General features: G+C 44.0%; 1 protein-coding gene across 2 annotated transcripts in view; it reads right to left on the minus strand.

Moving 5' to 3' along the window:
- Positions 1 to 536: 536 nt before the first annotated feature.
- Positions 537 to 19,674, minus strand: part of SPRED2 (sprouty related EVH1 domain containing 2) — a 60,650-nt gene continuing 41,512 nt past the window's right edge. For both annotated transcript variants that reach the window (XM_040553159.1, XM_040553160.1), the window contains exons 5-6: positions 4,382 to 4,531; positions 537 to 3,978 (exon numbers count right to left, since the gene is read on the minus strand). In XM_040553159.1, the coding sequence (XP_040409093.1) occupies positions 3,328 to 3,978; positions 4,382 to 4,531 (801 nt within the window). In that variant the 3' untranslated portion in view covers positions 537 to 3,327. The remainder of the gene's footprint in view (positions 3,979 to 4,381; positions 4,532 to 19,674) is intronic.

Consider the following 19,674-nt stretch of genomic DNA (forward strand, 5'->3'; position numbering starts at 1 on the left):
AGGATCTGTGGGGTGGCTTTGTGGCGGCATGAGGACATCAATATGTTGGCCCTCAGCACCAGCCCTATCCCCTATCATAGTGGCCAAAATAGGGAAAAAAGGGATATTTAGGGCCTCTGTGGGGTGGGAGGCTGTGGGGGGTGGAGGCCCAGAGGGTGATGGTGACACCTGAGGGCGCCGGCCCAGGCCCAGGCCCAGCCACTGTCATAGCCACCAGGGCCTCCTGGAAGGCAGAGCCACCAGAAGGCCAGACCTACCCGTTGAGGTGCTCCCCCAAAGCGTGCAAAACACCTGAATAACACCCAAAACCACTTAAAAAAACCAACCCCTCCCTCATTCCCTGCTGCATTTGGGCAAGTACAGCCTGTGTCTGATGCTAGCAGCATTTACAACCTCAAAATGCAAACTAACTCATTTTTTTTTTCCTCAGAGACTGAGGTCTTGGAAGGGTGGTTCTGGTAATTTCTCCTGTATTTACCAGCATGGTTTAATTTTCACCTTGTTTTCCAGCCAGGCAAAACCCATAAACAGCATCATTTTGATATGATGTATTTGTATTTACATGGTACATTTTAAAGCAATAGCTACATTGATCATACATATTAGAAACAATAAAAAAAGAAGTTAAGAACTAAAATGTACATCATACACTTGTATATATATTTTTTTACACAGAGGTAAAAAGGCTTATAAAAATCAATACAACAGGGTTTTAACTTTTAGTATATAGATACAATAATGATGAGGCTTCAGGCACTTTAATTTGTTAATGTGAGCAATAGCTTGAAAAAAATTTTCCACAACAGAAAAAAAATTGGTTAATGTTTTGTTACCACAGATACAAAAATAAAATCTGAATAATTTCTCTCAAATGATTGATGTCAGTATTGCAAAGCTGACTGGGAGAATGCTACACACTGTTCAGCAGCAGTGTGGAAATTAAGGAGAAATATTTACAAAAAACACCCATTTCTATCATTGTGCCCTTACACCACTGCCTTCACAAACCAAATAACACACGCAGCAAAATCTACAAGTATTACAAAAACCCAAAAGGAGAAGAGGGAGGAAGAAGAAAGGAGGAAAAATTAAAAAAAATAAAATTAAAAAAGTTTTTTTTTTTAACTTTTATTTCCAGACATACAGAAAGGCTTGGAGTATGTCTACTTTACTTAAATAAATAGGGGCACTTCAAGACCGGACAAAAAGCTGTAAGATCTTTTTGTAGTGTTGTGCTTTATAGAGACAAGATCTTACAGATGTTTGTTTACATGAAACAACTCTGAGAACAGAAATAAAAGGAAAAGGTTGTTCCATTAAATTTTTTCGAGGCTGGCTTGATGTTTACTAGACACCATTGAGAGATTTGTCAACTGCTATTAGGCACAAAATATTTATATTTCATTCAGCAAACCCAGACACATCACCAAGAGTGTAACACTCCATCCCTTTTCCATTACCATTCATTTTTTTCCAACCAAAAGATCCCCAGCAACTGCTACAAATTAAGCCTACCAAACTCTATAGTGTATAAGCACATTGCATACTTAGTTCATGGTTTACTAAAAAGCTGTGATTAACTCTCAGAGGAACTGTTGGGACATTCCACCAAGAAAAAATGGCAAGCGTTCCTTTTACATTTATTTGGCAAAAAAAAAAAATCCTCTCTTTTAAGACTGATGTCAATGTGCAATAGAGGGAGGGAAAGGACATGCGCCCACTGGCAATTTACTGCAGAAAGAAATTATGGCAGGAACAGCAGTGCCAGCTTTGACAAGCCAATCCCTAGCTGCCTCAAAGTATTCAGATTGTACTATGCTAGTTAGAGCTCACTGCGCTAAATCATTTTTTTTTAATAAAAATTATTTGGCTATTCCTTGTAATATATTAGAAAAATACTCTTTTTCCAGCTAATTACAAGCCTTGTACACAAGACAACATGACATTTAAAAAAAATTAAAGTAATCTTATCCTGCTGTATGCACCTTATGCATCCACTTGATAAATCTGGGTGGCAAACTGGGGAGGGGAAAGCGGGGGAGACACTTCAGTCTGGCTCCTGCAAAGACTCACATGCTTCATCCTACACACAGAATCACAGAAATGCTGGTTGCACACGCATTAAGTTGGGACATCTGTAAGCATCTGGAGGATTGGGACCGCAGGTCAAGAAATGAAAGTGGTGGTTAACAACCTGGCTTTTGATTTTAAATACCTGCTTAGACTGCTAAACGTAGTTTCTACTGTGGATGTGTATGTTCTCATGCTCATGTATTATACAGAAAAAAATAAACAAATACTATTTTCCATACAATCCACCACTTAATGCAGCATTTCCCCAGAATTGCCATGGATTACAATAGTGCTTTTGACATTGCATTGTTAATAATTCTTTGCATAACAAGAACTTTCCCCATCTGGAACCTTAGTGTTTTATTCTCAAATCACGACATGGCTGGCTAATGAAGAAGTTCCTTTCTTTCAAGCAGAACTCTGAAAACACAGTTTTATTTTTCCAAAGTTATTTAGGGAAAAAAGAAAACACTAAAATTTAAGTTTCCCTTTCAAGTAGTGGTCTGAAATGATTACAGGTAAGGAGAACTACCAGATTCTCAATGGTTATGTGACTATGGTAACTGAGCCTTGCTTTCTGTTCATAGAACTTTAAGAACAGAGAAATAATTTAAGATGTTTGCTGAAGGAAATGACGATGGACTCTAGAAGAGAAACTGCAGCTTAGATGGCTATTTTGGCTTTGGAAAATAGAACAACAACAACAAAAAAAATAATAAAAAAAAAGAAAACCAGTGACAGAAATACTGTGTTGTGGTACAAGTTTGTTACTAGCACACCTTCTATACACACAATAAATTGACGGCAAGTTAAAATATCTTCCAAGTGAGATTTCATTCACTATACCACCCTGTTTCGAGAAATGCCAAAACTTGCTAATGCACTGATGGTACCGAGCAAGCAGAGGCAAGACGGACACAACCTGGAGATGTTCTACAATCCACCACCATTTAAAGCAGTTCTTTTCTCAAACTCATTTTAACTGAAAAAATAATATAAACATGTACAAGAGAGTCTGTTTGATTACAGATTAATAATACAAAAGTCTATGCTGTACGTTAGTTAGTTAGAACACTTGATGAGCAAATCAATGCAGTGTGAGCCCCAGACGATCAAATGTAAAGTGATCCAAATTGGTGGTTTCTGGATGCTGTTGGGCACAGTGGCTGCATCAAAATAAGTGATCTCAATGCTCAAAAACCAACGTGTTCCTTCAACTACAGGAAAAACATAACACTCTGAACTCATCTGTAGTCATCCAGCAGCTTTGTGTTTTCCACCACAGCACCTGCACATGACCCCACAGTGGTGACAAGCCCGAAGCGGCAAGTAACAGCACATACATGGAGCAATGAAAGACAAGGCGATAAGGGCCATCCACCGGAGGCAAAACATTTCATCACTGGTGTCACACGAGCAAGGATCTGTATAGTCTCCTTCCGGATCGGACATACAGTGATAGAGCATAGTGTCTGCGCACCACATACAGCTCACTCGACGGATGCAAGTCTTGACGCGGTCTGGAGCATCCTGGCATTGACCCCGTTTGTTCTCCTCATGATTGAACATGTCCCTGCAGTACACGCACCGCGACCTCTCACCATCCTCCTTCCGTCTGGGCTTGAATTTGACGGGTTGAGTCTTTATCACAGCACCCTTGATATCTTCACCCAGGTCAAAGTCTGAGTTGTCTACGTAAGGATAAGTGTATTCGTGTTTTGAGGCCTCACTTTTGGCAAAACGTACATAGGAGTCCATGTCATCAGGATCAAAGTTCTTTCCTCGCGCTGGGGCATGGCGATAGTCCTCATATCCAGTCATCCAAATCTTTTCCCGAGGATTGATGCGTACTATCTCCTCATCGTCATCCGGAAAATTGACGTGCCGGTACGATCGTGGTGCTGACTGTGGAAGCAGGGATGGAGAAAATATAAGCTCAATTTTCGATAAGCAGTTACCTTCTCCTTGCTTAATGAAAAGCAAGTTATTGAACAATTTTGTTCTTTGTACACACTTTGGTGTGTTTTGACTGAAAAAAAAACCAAACCACCCAACAAGCTAACAAATCAGTGCATCTTCACAAAGTGCGCCACTATCTGTAGGAGAAGCAGGGTAAGCATTCGGCTCTCCCCCATATTCCAACTTTCAGACAGAAAACAGACACTTAAAACTAAAACTAACTGAGAAGGAGACAGGAGTGGGGATCTTCTGAGGGATGGTGGGGGCAGAAACCAAACGCTCCACAGACTTAGCTTATGACAGAGACAGTCCTTTATGTCCTAACAGCTAACAGAGACAGAAACCTTACTTGTTCTAGATGGTAGTGGTCAGAACTATAATGGTCGTGAAGGTGTCCACGAGTGCAAATTCTTCGATGTTCGCTGGATGCCGGAGAAGCCAGAGTTCGCACAGGCTGTTCCCTTTTCTGAGAGGAGTTGGAGGAGCTATCTGTAGCATTCTGTTTTAAATGGAAAGGGGAAAAAACTTGTCATTCATTCAGCTGTTACAGCACGCAGTATTAAAAAGAGGTGTTTTGCCACTCACTGACTTCGCACACACCTGCAATATTGGCAACACCTGACAGCAGGCAGCTTCATCAGGTTTCACAAAGTTCTTGAAAGAGGCAGATCTGTTGCCAGGCCATAAAATGTGTTGCCACACACATGGAAAAATTAAATATGCCATAGCCTACCAGTGACATATTCACTAACACCATTCCTATTTGTTTGGCATATTATTTGTTGTACTGGGCACCACAGGATGGCGAACATTCACACTAGAAGTACAAGGTTAAATGATTGCATCATTTGAAGGAGTTTAAGTCCTGATGCACACTCAGGACTGAAAAAATTCTGGTAATTTTGTTAACCTTCAGGAGTCCCATTAAGACAAAAACTTCTTTACGCATTCTTCTCCAAACACTTGCTGAGTTCCGGTTCATCACAGACTACTTAAATAATTAGCTTTCCTTTAAAAATCAGTTTTTTTTGTCTCCTTTTGTCACTAATCTCTAACGTGCAATGAATGTTCCTTTTATTTTTATACACTCCTGCCTCATAGTGCTTACTTTCTTTAGATTAATTATTATATCATTACACAGTAACAATCATGAAACGGCAAAATATGCAATAATATGCTGTTGCCAATACCTGCGGCTTCTTAATGTATTTATTTCTCCCCCCAGAAAAATGCACAGCAGGGTGACCAGTCTTAGCCATCCCTTCTCCATAGCCCTTCCTTGGTTAAAATACCTTCCATCCAATATCCAGACATTCAGGATTTTTGCCCATTAGTTCTTTTCATACTTTGGTTAGACTTTTTCAGATTACCACAAATATCAGAGGACGGCTGTTAAATGAACACCCTCTCGATGGTTCCTTTTACACATCAGTACTACTGTTGACAGAAAGGCTGTAACGTTGCAATTACATCAACTGCAGTATTGGTGCTCTAAACTAAGAAAAATCTCCATCCCCGTTCAACTGTCAAGCTGTGGCTGCAGCTAAGACAAGTCCAATGAAGACGTTTTCATTTTTCACAACAGTTAGCAGAGAGACAACCTCAACAGGGGAAGGTAGTTATATCAACACCGGCAGAAGACTGGTTTTACCTGAAAAACCTTCTCTCCTCGTCAAGAATGCACTCTCTAAATATTATTTTTCAATGAATTGTACTAAACATGTCTCTTACTCCAAGAATACAAGACCAGTCATTGTGGCCATTTGTTTATTCTGAAAACAACACCTCGCAAGGCTCTGTCCAGAGCTGAGCACACCTTAAAGTACTACAGCACAAAGTATGTGTCGAACCACTTTAACTGGTATAGCACTTAAAGGCACTGAACTGCCAGCTTATTTTGTTGAAAGCAAATACACAGATCTGGTTGCAGTGTGATGTAAAGTCAGGCTGGGTTATCCGAGACGTACAACAAGCAGGATGAGTTTGAATGTCTGACCCACCCATTGTGAACAGACTTTTAATTCATGTGGGATTGTTTTTTCTTTCATTATTTATTTTTTAAACAAGTACTTAGAACAAGTCTTAAGATATGTTAATAACACCTATAAAATGCAACTGCACTGGTATTCTTTATTATTATTATTATTATTTAAATGGTTCATCAGCCAAATCTTCACTTCTTACTAGATACAGACACTTCACATCTGGGGTTTAAGCACTTCTAAGCTAACTTTTCTGCCTCTAACTTCAAGCCCTACTGTATTGAGCACATTCTGGGGACACTTCAAAATAAAATGAGAAGCTTCTACAAGTAAGTACTTCAAAATAATATTAAGCTTTCAGGATATTTTGAAAACCTTAGGAGAGTTAGGATTTAGTTACAACAGCCACCTCCCACAAGTACCTTTCCGCAGCACGGCGTGTGGTGCAGACTGATGCAGAGCTGTAATTTCAGCTTCTCAGAACAACAACAGAAAGGCACACACCCCAGATTCCGGGTAGTTTTACCCTGTAGCATGCTCTTAAAGTTAAACTTTGACTGGCATGAGCCAAAATGACTGGCAGGGCTTAGCACAGTGCCGTGCCAGCCAGCAGGACCCTTCACCTTCACTGGAATTGCAGCTGAGCCCTGCTGGGACAAGCCTTTTGTCGGTACGCTCCAAAAACATTGTGGGTGCTCATGGTCAACGTAATGAAGCCTGGGAAACTTACTCAACTGGAGTAGGTGGCACGCGTTGGCCTGCAACCCTCTCGCCCTCCTAGATGGAAAAAGAAGTCCCAAAGTGGATGTAGCTGCTGGATAATCCCTGTGGGGCAGCTGGGGGCTATAACTAGCCTTCCGAGAAGCATGATGCTTGCTGGATGCGTGCACGGCCTCGCTGGGAAGGCCTCATTTCTGCAACAGGCAACTGGAAGAGAGGCTGGAGCGATTTTTATCTAGCTGGATCCTTATCTGCCCTTGCTTTGCTCCCCACCTCCTTCTCCTTCAGACCTAGCAGGGCAACCGAGCCTCTCCTCCACATGTGTTGACATGGCTACAAAACCTGTTTGCAGCATACCAAAGAAGCTGCGGCTCAGGCCTCCGCATTAACCTTATTAAAAATTGCTTCATTTCCACGTTCAATGTCCTCAGATTAGAGGGGCACTTTGCCAACGCAAACACTTGCTCTGAGCACCCAGAAAGGTAGAAAGCAGGCTATCCAAGCCCAGGTGTCTGTTCACTCTTCTGGAAAAAAGTTCATGCTGCCTCCTGGATGGTGAGGCTGAAGGAAACAGGACGCAGTATCTGCTGGCTTACCTTGCTGACTATCAGCTGAAATAAGCACTGCTATTTTCCAAAAAAAAGATCCCTCACCAAAGCTTCAAGCTTCTGTAGAAGAAAAAAGGAGGCCCTCAACACACAGGAACAAATGGGTTGAAGAATAGGAAGTAAGAGTGGAAAATATCCCTCCCTCCCAAAAAGAAGGTCACCAGTGAAGCCCCCAGGCCCCTACTTGTGCTGCTGAGTGTACTCATAAATAAACTGAAAACAGGGTGAACAGCAAGATGACAAAACCTTCTCATGACACTTAAGTTATTCAGGGAAGTAAAAATGAAAGCTGACCCTGAAAATTCGCTTAAGAATCTCATAATGCTGAGGGACCGGACATTAAAAAAAAAAGCTAATTACCACTAGTATGTAAAGTGATGGAAGCACCTTGATCTGACACATACAATTATGTACTATGAAACAGCTATTGCTGCTCAGGAGGTCTTGGGGTTAAAAAACAGCAGCTCCCAGTGCAATAGTCAGGACAATCGGAGGCCTGGGGTGGCTTCTGAATACTGGTTAGCTAAATAGAGGAGGTCTCTCCAGCCTGGAAAAGAAATGATGGAAGGGAACATTAAGATGGGAAGGGAAGAAGTCTATAGAATCAGGAGCCCCATGGGCAAGGAGAGTAGGAAGTGATTATTCTTCTGGTGTTCTTCAGAAGAGAGGAACACAAGGCCTTCAGTGGGACATGCTCAGATAAGCTTCAAACAGGAGGAAGTACTTCTGACAAATCCCAGAGTTACAAGGGGGTTCAAGAAGCCATACGGAAGCTCTCAGAAAGCGATCAAGGGTCAAAGGTATGATGCTCAAGCCCTGAGAGGTGGACTGTTCCCTTAGTACTGCTCAACTGCGACTGCATCTGAACTTGGTGACTGGTGACAGACACATCCTCAAAGGAAAGGACTTAGCCTGTGATGGAAGCAGAGAGAAATTCCTGCCCCACACAAGACTGTGGGCTGGAATTTTCTGCTGCCGCCATTGCAGTGAAAATTTGAGGGAGGATGACAGAGTGGGAGACATGAGAGGTTTGTTGCAGGTCACCCAAGTACAATACACTTGCCTATGGGAATAAATCTAGAAAAGGCATTATTCTCCTCCAGAGCCAGGCTATCAACCATTGGTCTCTCAGAGAAACACCATCTTCTCCTAAAGCCTGTTGAAACCAATCTGGTTCAAAATTTTTTTTTCAGGGGAACTATTGAAAACATGCCCGGTAGCCACAGAAGAGAAATGAACCCAAACCTAAAGCTGTTGGAACAGTGAGTCCACAAAGAAACGCCGTTTCAACACGCCCTCAATGCACAATTAGAGAATTTTGTGCGGCACGTACCTGAGCTTTGTGATTGCTATGGCGGTCGCGAAGCCTTGTGGTTTCGCTGCTCGGATAACAAAATCATTAATCATGACCATAATAGCAATTTTATAAAACCCGTGCTACACATTTCCTCTTGCAAGTGAGCTGAACATATCTAGGCGAGCACACGTACCGCATGTTTGATACGGCCACTTTGAGAGAAAACACTCAATTTCTACATGCAAATGCTTGTACTGCGATCACTAAAAAGAAAAAGTGTCCCCGGTCCCTGTTTCCCTCTCAGAATTTAAGAAGTGACTCATTAAATTAAAAAAAAAATCCCTAGTCATTAGTAAAGAAGATTATGTTAATCATTTACTGCAGTTTACTTCTCATTGAAATGGATTTGTTACACAAGAATGGCTGGCTAATCAGGTGCCTAAGTAATATTCTGAGATAAGCATCTATCATAAAAACAGATGAAAAAAAAAAAAAAGCTTTCCCCTTCCCCCATTTCCCAGCTACTGAACTGGACAGATCACCTTGCCTCTAATGGCTTCGCAGAATAGTTTCACCCCTTGTGGTGCAATACCCAGGGTGACCAGGAAAAAAGAAGAAAGATCCATCTCCAAATTATGAAGCGGCTTGTCAGAAATCAGTTGCCTGAGGGAATGTATGGGAGCTCTGCTGCTTGCAACTTCTAGAAGTACTCTCAGCCAGCTAAAGCATTACCAAGTCTGCTGTCAAGAATAATTGTGGGTCAAACAAGATGATTCGCTTTTTCTCTAAGATTTTAATGGCTACATGAGGTGGGGAAGGCGATGGGGAACAGAAGTATCATGATGTTGAACAAGCAATTTTGCAAGTAATGGATGGCTCTAAAGTAATTGGAAAACTGTGCCAGCCTGGCCTTTCTACAGCAGAAGCTGTCTGTCTGCAAGTTAACCTGCTCTTTGTTGCCACACGCTGCTGTGCTTCTCTCCCACTGCCGTGCAAGCCGTCTCGCTGAACCACCCCGATCTGATGGGGTCTGTCTGTGCCCCACATGGAAATGCAAAACTCGGTGGGTCTCATCTTCAACCAAGGCATTCTTCAGCAGCCAAACCTGCTGCTTTCACTTCGGGAAGCTTGCACATGCTAACGGGGAGCCTGCTTGACATCTTGTCATCTGAAAAGACATCCCCAGTACAAGAAATCCAGCTCCATCACTAATTCATGGCTTAAGGATGAGCCTGGAAAACAGACATGTGACAAGCTGCATCCTCCCAGTCATCTGGAGCCCGTTGTTTGTGTGCTCTGCCCAGGTGCAGTTCTGCTTGGGAGCCCCAGCACAAGCGAGCAGGGCCCTTCTCATTTGCTGGAAAAAAGGGAAAACACAGCTGCGCTATCGATACGGAAAGGAAAAATGATAAAAGTCTGAAATGGTGAAGCAAGTGAACGATACGGACCTACGCTTGACTCTGAGGTTTATCTGCAGAGCCTCCGCTGTTTATGAACTTCACAAAGAGGAAGTCTGAGAGCTATTTTGGACACACGGCACAGAAACTTCCACCTTTCCAAAGAAATTAAGATAAAATATAGTCTCCCAGTACTCCCTCAGCCTAATCTTGCAAGAACATTTCTTTCCTTTCCCCTCCAGCTTTTATTTTAAGCCTTAAGAGACATGGCCGCTTCTGAAAGTCACAGAGAGGGGAAGAGCAAAATTTTTAGTTTTTGTCTCTAATTGCTCTCTACTCAAGAAAGTTAGAAAAAGATTTCACATTTTTAATTCATCTCTGAATTATCCTTGTGTGTTAAAGACAGCTCACTTCAAGGAGGGCTAAGGTTACCTAGGTATTAAGGAAGAAAAAGCTTCGTTGTGAAGAATCTGTGAGATTTTAGACTTCTGTCTCCTGACCACAAGCTTTTACTTTGTCCTGACAAGACAAATCCAAGGAAAAAAAATGCTTTTGTCCAATTTCTGCTTGTTTCGTATCACAGAGGACAATTTTTACTAAAGACAGCAATTGTATTTGAGAAAGCAGCTTCTATGCATTTTGGAAAAAGTCTTGAAACTCTTCTCCACTGAGGATCACGAGAACTGCATCTAGTCCTAATCCTAACAGAGAGCCTGCAGGAAAAACTTCGTGTTAGATCATATTCCAGTACGGCTCGAAGACAAATTGGCCATACGCAACTCTTACAATAAGCACAGATTCAGATTTTCTTACACCAGAACAAGACTATAATTTCTCAAACATTTGGACTGCTTCCTAGTCCCCATTTACACAAATACCAATATCAAGTGCAGAAAGCCAGCTAGCTTTACTGCTACCTTTTTCTATTTTTTAAACTTCTGCGGTTAGAGCACTTAGTGCCAGAAACATCCCGGTGGCTGTGCTGCCTTAAGTCAGCAAAACTTGAGGAACATTTACAAGGACTCTGTGCACGAGATCATCTCCATTAAGCTAATGCTAAACCCGCTTCTGGCATCGCGGGTCAGCTCTGCATGCTCCACAGATGTGGCTTAACGACTCGCTCCCAGGTCTACAATGAACACACACGAGTCAGGCACAGCTAAAGCGATGTGGCGAGCAATCAGATGTGCTACAGGGGAAACCTCAGCGAGATTTTTCTGTTTAACTGCTCACTGCGATACAAGGCAGCAGACACAACTCTGGATGGGCGAAAAGAGAAGAGCCTGCAGGAGTCTGGGGAGGGCTGCATCAAGATGGTATCCCACGGGTCTCCGGGATACACGAAATCCCCCACCTTGCCCTTACTACGCCACTGGGCTAGCGTACCCCTGAACATATGGAGAAGTCTTTGCATCGGGTACTTTGAAGCAGACTGTGATGAGGGAAACCCCCACGGCAGGAGCCTCAGTCCTTGGGTTCCTGCAGCAGCCCCGCCATGACGACAGGGACTGGGATGGAGACCTGCTGGGAGCAAACGCCCTGCTGACCTTACTAGATTTCTCCACGCCAAGGGGAGATAAACTGCTTCGGCAGGATCACAGGCCTTGCTCTAACCTCACCTCCTTCTTCAAAACATTGAGTAAAACTTCTTCCAGCGCTCCCTTTGGTACACCACTGTATCCAAACCTCTTAAAACCCGGGAACTGTTTAAACCAACTGGTTGCTTACAACCACCTAGGGACAGAGGCAGGCTTTTCCTTTTAGCACAGAGGGCTACACAAATCTTTTCACACCTCGGAAATTACCTCCTGGTGCAGATCACAGCATTGTCGGGATGATCAGCTGCCCAGTATTTGTGTTCGTACAGCTCCGCGAAGATTAGCAAAGCCTCCCTCCCATAACAAGTAACATTAGCCACGTTACTGAAGCTGATCCTAAGGCCATGAGAGATGGCCACTGAGGTCTGCATGGGGCCACACTGCCACGGGGAGGTGACAGTCCCCACTTCTCCCTCCCATCAAGTCCCTTTAATGCATGCTGGCTGAGGAGCCACAAGAATCTAGCCCCAAGTCTCTCCATCTGTATTTTTAAAGAACTTTTCTGGCTGGATCTTCTCCCCAAGCCCAGTTCACCACACGTAGAGGCTGGTGTCCTGATGGCACAGGAGGCTCTCAAGGTGGCCTAAGGGGCAGAGATGAGGGGTATGGAGGGGGAGGTGGGTGCCAGCTCCTCTTTGAAGTCTTCAGCCTTCACCGTGCTTGCTGTCAGCAGCGCTGCATTTAATCAGCCAAGTGCTAGCTCCTCATTTTGAGGTGCTAAGAGGGAGCTTAGCACACCCAGCACTGCCGACAAGTTTTCCTTCAGAAGACCGGTACGGATGCTGGGAAATAAAGGCACGAAGCTTGGTTGGCGGGTGCTGAGCAATGCACATGCAGAGAGGATGGCGAGAGCCTGCGCGGCTCCCAGGGCAGCAGGGAACAGATGGCTGCACATAACTCGCTGCTGAATCCCAGCTCTTCCACACTGAAATTTCCAGGGAGGGGGAAAACAGGACCGGGGAGGGGGAATGCTAACAAAAACTAGATTAGCTGAGCTACAAGGATTGGTGCACCTGAACCATTGTTCCCCTCTTTGCTATGAACAAATTAAACACTTCAGCCTCTAAGTTTGGAGACACGCTCCGAACACATACAATACACTCAGATGCAAACAGAGGAGAAAAAACAGTTAAACACAGACTTCCCACAGCAGACTGATATGATATTTTAAGAAAGCAGTTAGGGGTCATTTATTCACACAGTTATGAGCATCCACGTTATTTTAGCTGGAATCCATCCCCAAAATAGAACCCAACAGCTGATGCAAACTTTTAAAATACCCTCTTCACATGCACTGCAAATATGTCGGGCTCCGCTTAAAAATGCAGTGGTACTGACTCCTGCCTTCCCTTCCCTCCTCGCAGACAGAACCAGAGACAGATGAACTGCTCGCCGTAATCACTTCTGATTTAATTTTCATAAAATATTTACGAGACACAGGGAGAGCAGACCCTTGGCAAAACACATTAGGCAGGTGAGGGAACAGGGCTATTGAGATGCAGTTGTTCATGGCGCATCTCTGCGCTCGGCAGAGGTCCATGGTGAGCTCCCAGGGCTTTTGTATTCCATGGCATGGTTTTGTTCATCCTCAGCAACAACCAACACATGCCTGGGGGTGAGGGCAGTGTCATCATGCAGGACTTTTTTGTCAATCGGGGGGTTTTCTTTATTCCTCACTTTTTAAAAAGCGGGAGCCTGTCACTTTAAAGGAACAATCATTCTGGAAGCCTCATGTAAGAGCACATTGCATTGTTTAGCTTTCCCAAGCTCCTCCTTCCTCTTTGCGAGCTCTCCAAGAAAATAATAAAAAAAATAAAATCAAGAGGATGAAACCAAACTATGGTTAGACTTAGCAAAACTTGGGTGCACGCTCCAAGCAGCCTGAACTCTCTGCATTTTTTCCCCCTTTTTCTTTATTTTTTCCCATGCCCGTTACATGAGACAATGGGATTCAAACCAGATTTGCCTGTGCCTAAAACAGCATGTGGAAATGGCAGCCCCTCTCCTGAAAAGCAGCGCCGAGATCCTCATCTGCCCCGCGGTTCTGACCCAGCCCTTCTCCTGTCGCCGCCGGGACACGAGGTCCCAGCGCAGCAGCACCGGCGGGCACAAGCCTTCCCCCTCTGACTTCCATGCCAGCAGGGATGCCTGGCCGAGCATCCTGGCTTCATCCAGACCCGGCGGCAATTCCCTAATCCGTCCCGCCGCGGTGCAGGAAGCTGTCAGTCATCGCACTGCCTGCCAGCCAAAGCTGCTTCTTCCCGATCGTGCCTGCACCCTGTTTTTTTTTGCATTCTGCCCGTTGCCTTCAAGACACCCGAATCCAGCCAGCATCCCCACTTTTTACTCATTTTGCTGCTTTTTTTTAAACACAAATGGGAAACAGCAGGAACTTTGCCGGCTTTGCAGCAGCACCGGGAGCTGCATCCCTTGGCTGCCATCTCGTGTACCGTGCTCAAGTTTGGGGGGAACCAAACACGCTCCTCTTGGACTTCTTGCCTTGAATCAGGTCTCCCTCCTATGCTCCCATATGTAACGCTGAAGAAATGCCTGGGGAGCCATGGCTGAACAAAAGCAAGGCCAAAATCAGGAGGCCTCAGCCTCGCTTTGTAAAGCTCCATTGAAAAGCTGAGATACACAAATCCTCCGTGCTGCAAACACGCCGGAGACAAGCTGTACTGGAAAACACTCCCCGCTAAGTGCCTGGTTCACCTTGACCAGCGCGCAGCACCGGGAGGAAAAACATGCGTGCCACAGACACGGGGCAGGTTGGCATGTTTGCATATTCCCTTCCCCAAAGGTCAAATCTCAGTGCGCTTGCTGCCCTTCTAGATGGCACAGCAGCCTCCACACACATTGAAAAAAACAAGCGGAAATTCACTACACACTTCTCTTTCATTCTCTGGGAGAAAAAAAAAAAGGGAAAAAAAAAAACACGAAATAGGAACTTTCCTTACTGCCACTCTCTTCTCAACTTTAAAGATGCTGCACTCAGATGTGGACTATGTAAAACAAAACCCCAGCTCGCTCTGCCAACACTGCATCCTCTGCTACACCCCAGCAATGCCCAGGTCCTTGGGAAAGCAAAGCCCACCTCCAAGGGCACCCAGGGACAGCAATTTGGGCTGTGCTGCTGGCTCACGTCTCCCCCAGGCTCTCCACTTTATCCAGGCTCCTGCTGTTGCCCATGGGGCCATGTGGTTAAGTCTGACCAATATGCTGATCCAGGTTAAAAAGATCCTTTAAAAAAATTAAAAAAAAGAAGAAAGAAATCCAGCTCTTCCCCCTCCATTTCACTGTACATTAAGACAGGGTGATTTCAGCTTGGCTACGTTTTGTTTCCGACACGTCTGTGTTTTAAGCACACCAATGCACTAAAATGTTCGGCTCCAGATGAATTAAAAGGGAAGGCGGTCATAAACAGCTTCACACTTTAACTCATCACATAGTTCAAGTACACTACTACGCAGCCAAATTATTTTTCGGAAGACAAACATTCAGCTAGCTGATTGCAAGTGTAAAACGGTGCTGCAACGCGCTCAGAGCAACAACTCCTTAGCTACAAACTCCAGCTAGCACGGCACCGGTCGATTCACCTTCAGACAACAAATCCTACCAGCAGGTTGCTGCTGGCCCTTCTCCTCCAAAAGCCTCCAGTGACTGTATGTTACAAGAAAACAAGCTTTTGGAAGCTTGGAGATCACTCACATGAATGTGAGACTGGTCATACACAACAGAAGAATTGAATCGAGTGTAATACTGAAAGAGCTGGCACGTTTACCTATGCCGCCCTGTCATCATTTAAGCACAGGGCAAGGAGTGTTTAAAACAGAAAAAAAAAAATCTCCTTTGAACTGCTGGAGCAAAGGAAAAGGGGCAAGCTAACCAACAACCGATCCCTAACTGGTGCACAAAGTACACCACTTACAAGTTCTGGCAAGATGCAGCTATAAGGAAACTTCCATCGTAGCAGAAGATCAGATTTCAGCTTCCTGCAGGATATATCCCAATCCCACTGCAGGCCCAACTGTGTTTGGATGTGGGAACGGTACAGAGCCAGAAAACACACTATAAAAACAGTCTTTAGAGAAAGAATTGCGACAAGAGAAATTGCTTACCCTCAGCAAAGGAGTTTGACACATCCACATCACCGCTATAATTAGCTACATACAAACTACACAACAGCAAGGCTCAGGAGAGCTCAATATGGATATTATCTGCTTAATAACTTGTTCCTGAACAACAGATGCTCCTCGCCTGTCTTCATGCATACACACCCCAAATGCTATGGGCTCCGAGCAGGCTGCTATTCACCACAAAGGACTGCTTCCCTCGTCCAGGCTGCTGAAGAGACAGGTAATGCAGTCCTTGCAAAGGACTTGGACATTTGAAGGCTGTGTGTGGTAAAACAACCAGGCTGATGCAGGTTGTTTAATCAATACAAAAACAAAAACAAATGAACAAAACAAAACATTAATTTTTTAAAGCCTTAAACTGAAATTCGGCGCATTTGGTAACTGATCTCTAGCAACAAAAGCCTGGTTTACCCGTCAGAGACTGACCTGAAAGCAAGAAGTAATAAAATAAATGCAATAAAGCAATGCATAAATTGTGCAAGACCTCTATTTCCCCCTCCTTTCTTTCAAAGAAAGGAAGGTTTCAAATCTACGCCACGGTTATCTCTCCCATCAGCTCACCTTAGCTCTTCATTTTCATATCATGAATCTGCAATTTACGTAAGAATAAACAGATTTCATGTAAAGCCTATCTCCACAACTTCCACGCCACAGCAATTTTTGTATTTCCTTCTGCCCACAAGACAGGCTATGAGCAAACAAGGACAACCTATAGGGAGAAGACAGTAATTACCGTACGGCTTTGAAGGACTGAAGAAAACGGCAGCTGCCATTCCTGGTGACACCTCTGTCTCAGGGACAATCATATAGGATTACTGCCGTAAGTAAAACTTGCTTGTATTTGTAGTAAGAATAAGAAATAAATGCGTTAATTTCCAGCGTCACTTAGAAGAAATAGGAGGTCCTGGAGGAAAGGGGGAAGGAAGCACACTGCTATGAAAACCTCTGGCTATGGCACCAGAGAAAAAACTTTCCACTTGATTTTCCCTACTGAAAAACCGCTTCAGGTGTCGTTGTCTGTCCCCATTGACCGACAGAAATTCATTACAGGCAAAGTCAACCTGAAGAAAGGCAGAAGAAAAGCATAAAAGAATCTAGTTTTAAAATGGTTTGGAATCCAGGACTTTTTCACTATTTCAGTGCTGTCTCCTGACCCCCAGCATAGAACCTCCTCCATGGAGAAGCTGAAATACCCTGGCAATTAAAGGGAGGAAGAAAAAAAGAAAGAGCTACAGATAAACCAGTAACTTCAGACTCCACAACTACCTTGGCAGTGGGTCTGCTGGAAGAAATCGAGACAGACTTCACAGAGCAAAAGCAAGAAGAATGCAAGCTGTGCTCAGATGTGATAAATGGTGACTGCCTTGGTGTTACGCTGACTGTGAACGTGCAGGACTGTGATGTGCAGAGCGCTGCACACAGCTTGAGGCACCCAACTATGAAAAACAGCAGGAGTCTGAGTCCAGTTCATTTCTCTTCATTTAAGCCAGTGAAGATTTATTTTTTAATATGTATTTTAATATATATATTCGAGCCTGCTGGTATCTGTGTGTAAATTTCTCTCTTCTTGGCAAGTATTTCTTTTTTAATCTGGATTAGAATAGCTGTGGTTTACAACAGCAGCCCCAAATCCAGACATCAGAGGATGTGGGTAGAAGCAATGAACCCTTCTGCCGTCCGTGCATCGCTGAGCAGGAAGAATAACACAGGTAATGCCACCCAGCCCTACTGCTGTGACGGGTCCCTAATTGCTCTGCTCAGCCTTACAGAACAAACAAGGCGGATTTGCTCGCAGTGACAACCTAAGCACTGCACCCCACCACCCCCGTACCAAGCTTTGCTCCTCCAAAAGAAGCTTCTCCCTTCTGTTACCATATCTTAGCCGTAAGGAAAAGGAAACTGCAGGCTCTTGATGCTCCTCATTCCCCGAATGCAACTCATGAAAGGAATAAATCTTGCAACTCGGTGCTTCTCTATGCTCAGCAACATCATTTTCCACAGAGGGGTGGGATGAAGGATGCTCCAGCCTTACACAGAGCTCACAAGAATTTACAAGTATAGTCATCCAAAGCGATTGGGCTGGGTCTCTACATATCTACTTTAAAGAAAAAGAGATACAGTGGTTCTTTAAAAGAACCATCTGAACGTGAAACGACCAAGCCAGCAAGAAAAGTTAGATTTAGTGTTTATCTAACTAACATAAATCTTATAAATTTTAATAGTGAGGCTGTAACACACTTGAGGCCCACATGGGAGATGAAAGTAGGGAAAAGGTTTCATGGAAAGGCAGCAGGGAGAAATCTGTTTTTTTAATTATGAAACCAGAAGAGATGCAAAGAGGGCTGTAACATTAACAGCTGCCACGACCCGCTCGGCTGCGGCCGTCCCTTCGATGACTGCTAGCAGCATCCACGCCACAGGACAAGCTTTCTGGCCCTAACATCCCCAAGCACAGGAGCAGTATGTCTTCGTGCTGAGAAAAGGGCACGAGGGGTGCGGGATCCCTCCAAGCACCCAGCCCCATGGGGAAAATGCGAGTCTGGAGACCATGGGTGAGAAGCCCAGCAGCAGGATCCTGGTTACCCACAGCAGTGAAATGCAGAGAGAAAACCTGGGGTAGCCTTGCTGGCAGGAAGATCTGTTCACGTCACCTTAGCGAAGGAGAAGAGTATTTTCCCTGTCTTGTAGCTGAGGAACAGAGGCAAGAAAGCTTTTAGCCAGGACCCCATAAAGTCTGCAAGAGAAGCAGCGGACTGTGTCTATGTGTCCACGAACCCAAACCTGTAGCTCAGCCACACTCTTCTATCTGCAAAATTCTGTCAGTCTCATTTTCAACAAAAAAAACATGTATTTTTAAAATTATTAATTACACGAAACAGCTATCATTGCGAAATGAATGTCAGACTTAGTAAGGTTGGTTTTCTTTGTTTTCTCCCTCCCGTTCCCATTAAGCCAAAAGAGGACTGCAGTCATTTTTAGGTTCACAAAGCAGAACAGACATGGGAGCTGTTGCTCCTCCTGCCAGTGGGTGTCTTGTCTTTAGCACTAAAGCAGGCACAAGGCTGCGGATTTATCTGAAAAACACATGAGCAGCATTTCAGCTGAACTGGTCATAAGGTTTCAGAATGAACATCTCTGCTTTTCGGGTGGGTTGCTAAAAGAGACCATTTCAGGCACTCTGCAGACTCTGGAAGACATTGACCTTTCTTTCCTTGGACTCAATTCACATTTTTCACTTCATGGTCATGTGGGATTATTATCTGTAATTGAAAGTAGAAGTGTAGATTAAGGAAAAATTCTGCACAAGAACTCAATTATATGGCAAATTCTGTGGCTGAAGAACTACAGAATGTATTTGGACCTTACTAATAGGTACTTCTGAAGTGACTGTTAATTAAAGAAGCCTGAAGATGCAAACTAGATGGATGAAGACAAACAACAGTCTCAGACCATTGCAAAGACAATGTTTCCCCCAACGGAGACAGAACGGATGGCTAGTCTTACTCAGATTGCATCTCTTGAGAGGACGATTTATAATGTACAAGACAGGAGAAATTTATTTGCTAACATATGGAAAACATTTATGGGCTCTACTGAGGATCTGGAATTAAAGAAACACAACTACATATTGTTAGAACTTCTAAATGGAGATTTCATTTCAGAAATAAGCATTTTTTCCCTGAAGTCAGTGACATTTATTTCTAGATACTTCTGCTTTCTGCTTTACGAGGTATGGCTTTCAGAACAGAGGTCTGAATTGGCTTATCTAGCTGCTACAGGTCTAAAGCACAGCAAACTTACTAGATGGCAGAGTCCTGTTTTTAAAGATACAATCCAGGCTTCAGAACAACGGCCAGGGAGCACACATGCCATAGGGACGGGGCAGGGTACTGCTGCCAGAGTT

The sequence above is a fragment of the Cygnus olor genome, chromosome 3 (assembly GCF_009769625.2).
Source record: "Cygnus olor isolate bCygOlo1 chromosome 3, bCygOlo1.pri.v2, whole genome shotgun sequence".
NCBI lineage: Eukaryota > Metazoa > Chordata > Aves > Anseriformes > Anatidae > Cygnus > Cygnus olor.